At 36.6% G+C, this 6,441-nt stretch overlaps 1 protein-coding gene across 1 annotated transcript in view; it reads left to right on the forward strand.

Moving 5' to 3' along the window:
- Positions 1–318: 318 nt before the first annotated feature.
- The window catches only part of TMEM207 (transmembrane protein 207), a 10,172-nt gene continuing 4,049 nt past the window's right edge, over positions 319–6,441 (forward strand). Inside the window, exons 1-3 of the mRNA XM_007466480.1 lie at positions 319–393; positions 2,247–2,284; positions 2,781–2,822. Of these exons, the coding sequence (XP_007466542.1) occupies positions 319–393; positions 2,247–2,284; positions 2,781–2,822 (155 nt within the window). The remainder of the gene's footprint in view (positions 394–2,246; positions 2,285–2,780; positions 2,823–6,441) is intronic.

The raw sequence follows: 6,441 nt of genomic DNA on the forward strand, positions 1-6,441 counted from the left end.
AAACGTGCACTTGAATGTTGTAAGTTATTTCAGCAGCCAGCTAGTTTTGCAGGTCAGCATGCATTACCCTGGCTTTTAAGGGTTTGAGAAACATTATCAGTGCTCTGAGCTTAAACTGAAATCCTTGAACTTTCAGTACCTGTGAGCTTGCACCTAAAATTCCTGCTCCTGGCAGGCACTTTACCAGTCACAAGGAGCCAGCATTAATGAGTGCCCTGGCATGAAGCAGAACTTATAGAGAAGCTAACACGTTCTGAGAAAGACGGAGATAAACACAGACAGCAAACCACTATCTTTGAGCCTCTTGTCCTTTAAGTTATGTCGAGATCTAGACTTCTAAGTGTCACTTCGATGGTCTCAAAAACAGGAATCTTGTGTTTGCCACTATTCCAGGTAACCATCTCTCTTTCTGGGAAAAGATTTTCAAAGCTACTACTCTAAGGATCTGATTTGTTTTAAATTTGTGGTTTGGGTAACAATGACTCCGACAGTTAGAAGATTTCCTTTAAGAATGTTACCAGAATCTTAGGGCATTATATATATTGGTTAAACATACAAATAACAAAATGGTTTATGACCTTAGTCCTATGTCTTCTTTATTTAGTTCTATTGCTATTGAAATATGATGTGATTAAATTTTTTTTAAGTTTGTTATGCTGTAAAACTTTTAAAAATCAGAAGTGCTATTGACATAAAATGCTGTGGCAGGATTTATTTAAGATATGTTTACTGTTGCCCAAAGCCATACTTGAGGCTCAACAGTTTTTCAGTGCTGAACAGTGAAGACAGAGCCATCTTAGAGTCTATTTTGATTCCTCTGCTCCAGTATCTCATTCTGACTAATCCCTGCATTTCTGTATCTGTGTTTCTTGAATGCAGCGTATCTGAAATATTTAGGTATGAAATATATTAAGACTTCACTCCCCATTTCTTGATAACTGCAAAGTCTGACATTGGAAGTGAGGTGGTAATAATGTAACACTGTGTACTTCTTGCTAGGGTTTCAAGGAAGTGACTTGAAAGTGAAATGCTGGCTTTATTTGTTTATCTGTTAAGCTGGATCCTAAATGATTTCATCTGCTCATAAATAAACTTTCTTTATGGACAAATTTTGAACGTTCATTTTCCTCTCAGTTAGTATGCAAGTCTATTTGCAGCATTCTAGCAAAAGAGAGTGCAACTCATTTTCTGTGCTTATAAATTGTTCATTACCACGCTCTCTGATGGCCAGTTCATGACTCCATCTGCAACTCCACAAATCTCTTTGCCCAGACAAACTTGGTGGAATAAATATGAGGTGCTGAAGAAGATGAGTCTGGGATTAAGGGGAAAAAAACGTACCTTACGCAAAATTTCCAAGTCTATGATTTTAAATTTTGCAACTTCTTACTTGTATTGATATTTGTATGTAGGGTCCAGGAAAATAAATACTTCACAGACCTCATCAACACAATGTTTAGGGCTACATATAAATAATATTCAACAATTTTTCTCATTGTACATGAAAAGGGTCTCAGTTCAAGAGAAAGACAAACCTATAAGCAAGTCCTCTAGATAGGAGTACTTTCTTTCCTCTGTGACGTGAGTTATTGTAGCCTATAAGGCTCGACACAGAGGATAAGATCATTGTGTTAGAATACTTACGGTTTGGGTCTTTTAAAACAAAGCAATCAAGGTTATTAGTTTTCCCCTCTTCTTTGATAAAGAGAAAAATGTAAATCTCAACAGGAATGTCAATGGATCTTAGGTTGACCTTAGCCTTAGAGCAGGTTAAAATCACTCCCACCTTCGTCCATGTATTTAATATCCACTAACGCGAAGGGAATGGACTTCAGTTTTCATGTAGGGAACTTGATTCCTTTCCGTGAAAATAATATTCACAAGTAATGAAACTCCTTCCTCTAGCTAAAATGTGAAAACAAAGAAAAATGCAAGGTGCACAAAAGCTCTTTAGATAAAGCAAAATCTGCCTATAGAAAAAACAAAGTGTTTTCACACCCACCTATGGCGGTGTGTAGGATAGGAATCTGGCTCCCAGTATATATCTCCTGTCACTGCTGAGCTGGAGAATCTACCCAGAGATTTTTTTCAATTACAATTCTTTGCACCAATAGACTCTGCTGCGGAGCTTTTAATTAAAACAGAAAAACAAGCAAAGTGATATAAATGCACATTGTCTCTAGGCACTGTATTAAAGGATTAGGCATGAAATGTTTGGATTTCATTGTTCTAAACATGTGTTTCAGTTGGTGCTCTCGGACTCACCATGTGAAGAAAATGAAATGTAAGTAAATAGCAAGAGGCTCCATGGTTTTATTCAGCATTTTCAAAATTCAAAGAATAAAAATGTCTCAAGTCATTTGAGAAGCCCCAACTGAGTTTCAAATGATCATTATAATCATGCAAGAAAAATAAAAAGTAAATTGCTTTTAAATGCAAATGGCTCAATTTTTCTAAAAGCAGAAAAGATGCACTTACATTATGATCATCTTTGTTAAATAAACAAGGGGCCTAGTTGATTTCTAAGTATTTTTGCTCACTGAATTCTCCACACTTGAAGTTTTAAGTGTCCTTTAAGTTTGTGAAAGAATCATGACTTCCTCTATGACTCCATCCACATGTGTAACTCACAGGGATGATGGGAGACAGTTTTCTGGGTAATTTGGTTTCAAATATAAGCAAACTACCAAAGATCTAACCTGTATTATGTGTACCTTTCAAAGTGCTTTTGATATGTTATGTGAATAATTGACACTATTTTCTCACTTTTCGTACTGTAGGCTTAATTCTTCTCAGAATTCTATTCGGGAGATGGGGAGAAGGTGCCATTAATAAAGCTGCTGATGATTAACTATAACAGTAATGTACTGAGACTTTGTGCAAGTGTCAGAAAGCACTTCTGCCAAGCCCTATCTTCTCCTGGGAGCAGCCCTCACTGCCAGCTACCTATTTTTAATTATCATTGACTGTTACCCTCAAGGCTGGGGTCTCGGGCATTGTCTCCAGACTATGAGGCCATGCTGGGTGGGATGATTTCCTTGGCCCTGGAATCCTTCACCTATTTCTGATGGATCATCCCATTATTGATCATCTGCTTATTAAATGTGTGCCACTCTTTCAGCTACTGCATGGCTCCCCATTGCTGTTTCTTTGCCTTGATTTTGGACTTGCTTTTTTCTCTGTCTTCTGGTGTTGGTGACATAATGGACTTTTGACTATTGGTGTGCTTACCTAACTTTGGACCTCATGGTTGTCTCATCTTGCCCTTTCATCTTCTGCCTTTGACCCAGAATAATAGAATAAAGAAATTCATAATTGGAAAGGATCAGAAATGTTGAATCTAATTCCCCCATCAACATGACAGGAGAATATGGTATTGAGGAATTTTATAAGCTAACTTTATAGTCACTGAGGCTACTGGCCTTTTGTTTGGGTGAAGAAATTGAGGCCCAAAGAGAGATAGTAACAAATTAATTGCAGGACTTAAATTAGTACTTAGGTACAAACTTTTTGGCTACATCATTTTGCATGTAAATGTCTGTTACATTAGTTGTTATTTAATATCATTGCTTTTGAATAAAAACAAGAAACAACCTCAAATATAATGCAAATTAACAGAAAATTAGGACAGAGAAGGCAAGAAAGTGGCTGATTTTGTGGAGAGCTTGTATAAGGTAAGTAAATGTATTGAAGGTAGACACAATATTTCAAATATTTTGCCAACACAGGAAGGTGTTTGTGGGATCTATTATTAGTTCTATTTACATTTTTTTCCAGCACAAGACTAATTTTTTTCTGCTGTAACCCGATCAGTTTACTTATTTATTTTAACATCTTTATTGGAGTATGATTGCTTTACAATGGTGTGTTAGTTTCTGCTGTATAACAAAGTGAACCAGCTATTCATATACATATATCCCCATACCTCCTCGTTCTTGCATCTCCCTCCCTCCCACCCTCCCTATGCCACCCTCCCTATCCCACCCTTTTAGGTGGTCACAAAGCACTGAGCTGATCTCCTTGTGCTATGCGGCTGCCGATCAATTTATTTTTATAACTGCACTTTTAGTATAAACAATGCATTGCTAGACTTTTTGTGTATAATTTAGATATTATAAAGAATTTAGTGTATGAAATCAAACACGTCAGAGTCCCTCTGAAAAATCTCACCTTTAATCTTTTCCCTTCCCCAGAAATAACCACGTACACTGATGTACATGTATGTACATAAATAGGGTATTTTACAAAACATAAATAAAATCATACACATATGGGATTCTGTAAATTAATTGCATTAATACATCGCTGATGATAGTCTACCGTATTACCTGGCTTGGGGAAGTTAAGTATTTTGCTCATGAGTAAACAAGTAAAAGTCAGAGCTTGCATCTGGACCTATGACTGATTCCTGAGCCTGGGATTTTCACTACAAATCCACACTGCATGTCCAATATTTAGACAAAATTACACACCTGGTGAAGTACCTAGGGATACACAATCCAACCATCTTTTTGGGTACTGTACAATTTACCCACCCCAGATTAATTAGGTCAGGCCACTGGTCTCTGGATGATATGATTTTGCACATGTTCCTCCCCCAAATTATTGTAGCTGAATTGCATTCCAGCTTCTGTTAAGAGTAATTTTTACAGAAAGGACCCATGAAATTTATTATTGCGTTTATTCTAAGAGTACTGTGAGAAACATTGTTCCTGTTGTTAAAGACAGCCTCTTTATGAGGCCCCATAGTTTGAATTTGTTTCTCATTTCTATAGCAGGAATAGTTGTGCATTTGGTGAATAATGCTGCCTGTTTTTGTTCATTTTAAAGGATATTATATAACCAATTCTCTCTTTCATCCTATTAACTGCTAGAAAGCTTAAGCCAGATCTGGAGTGCAGTACTAATTTTATATATGGGATTTACTACATTCGGTTTACAAACTGATCTCACTCTTGGCTTATTCTCTTTGTCTGATACTCTGTGCTCTCATTTCTAATTTTGTTTTTGTATTTTTAATATTTTCTTAAAGCATTTTGGAACACAGAATATTGAATCCATTCAGGCAGTAGTCCACATAGTAATATGAGGCTAGAGATGAATTTTACTCTCCCCAGTTACAATGCTGCATGGTGGTAAGAGACATGAACTCCACAGCCAGACCATTTGGGTTTAAAGCCTGCCTCTGCCACTTCCAGCCATCTTATCATGAAAAAGTTACTTAACCTCTTTATGACTGAATTGTCTCAACTGTAAAGTGAGGATTATAGTAGTGTGACCCCACTTTATAGCATTTTAAGTTTGAAAGTGAGTTAATTCACCTGAAGTTATACAACTGGTTTAGAAGAATGCCCAGCACAGGAAATTATGGATAAGTCGAGTAGAGAAGCCAACGAAACAACTTTGCACTCTTCTTCTATTTATCCAAGTAATGAATTTGCAGTTAAGCTTAGGTCCACAGATTCTCAGCACTGAGAAAAAAAAATTAAGATCAACTAGTTTAACCATCCCTATAGAGCAGGAATTATCTCCATACATCAAAGTAGGGCACTGGTTGTTCTGGAAGGGATGGAAATTATCTCCTTCGACACCTACTTCTCGAGAGCTCTGATGATTGGAGATGTCTTCCTTAAACGTTACAGTCAGCTCTCACTTCTCCTGGATTTCTTTTTTATCTTTTTGGCATCCCCATCCCAATTTGATCAAGCAGAAGTAAATCTCTGAGTAGATAACTTTTTCTACACTGAAGATCTTGCACCTAAAATTTAAATATTTAAAATACTGATATTGTTCAGACACTTTTAATTTTTTTTAAGAACTCAAAAAATTTCTGTTTAAAAGTTGAACTTGTGGAAGACATGGAAACAATGGTGAAAAGGAAGCACATGGAGTCAGAAGACCCTCTATTCTAGTTTAAGTTCTTTGGTCAGGTAGTGACCTCCCACTTCCTTTCCCACTGTGAGTGTCTGTTGCACAGTGTGCAAAATCCTAAAGGTGAAATAAATGATCCCAAAGGAGCCTGCAGTTGTGAAATTGTATGACCACTTTGCATTTCTCCAGCTAACTGCTTCCTGGCCATTTTATTGCATATCAGTAACTTCACCAGTGTGTTCACAGGGTCAGAAAAAGGAAGTAAAGTAAATAAGTTTGGATAATTGTTAGCACTTGAAAAAAATATTGAGTGGCTCAATAAGAGCCACTCAGTAATTGACACTTACTGAGTGTCAAAAAGAAATGACATAAGGTAGTTAACATTTAGAATTGACATTTTAATAAGTATATGGTCTATTTTTAAATGTAAAGAAGAGAAGCAGAGATTTATATATGGAGGAAGATAAAGCAATCCATACTTTTTTCTGGTCATAAGCTTAGATTTCAAGACTCAAAACCAAGAACCTTGAGCTGTTTTATTGAGCCAGGACACCAGGAGAATTTCCCTAC

Source organism: Lipotes vexillifer, unplaced genomic scaffold, assembly GCF_000442215.2.
Source record: "Lipotes vexillifer unplaced genomic scaffold, Lipotes_vexillifer_v1.1 scaffold1104, whole genome shotgun sequence".
Classification (NCBI taxonomy): Eukaryota; Metazoa; Chordata; class Mammalia; order Artiodactyla; family Lipotidae; genus Lipotes; species Lipotes vexillifer.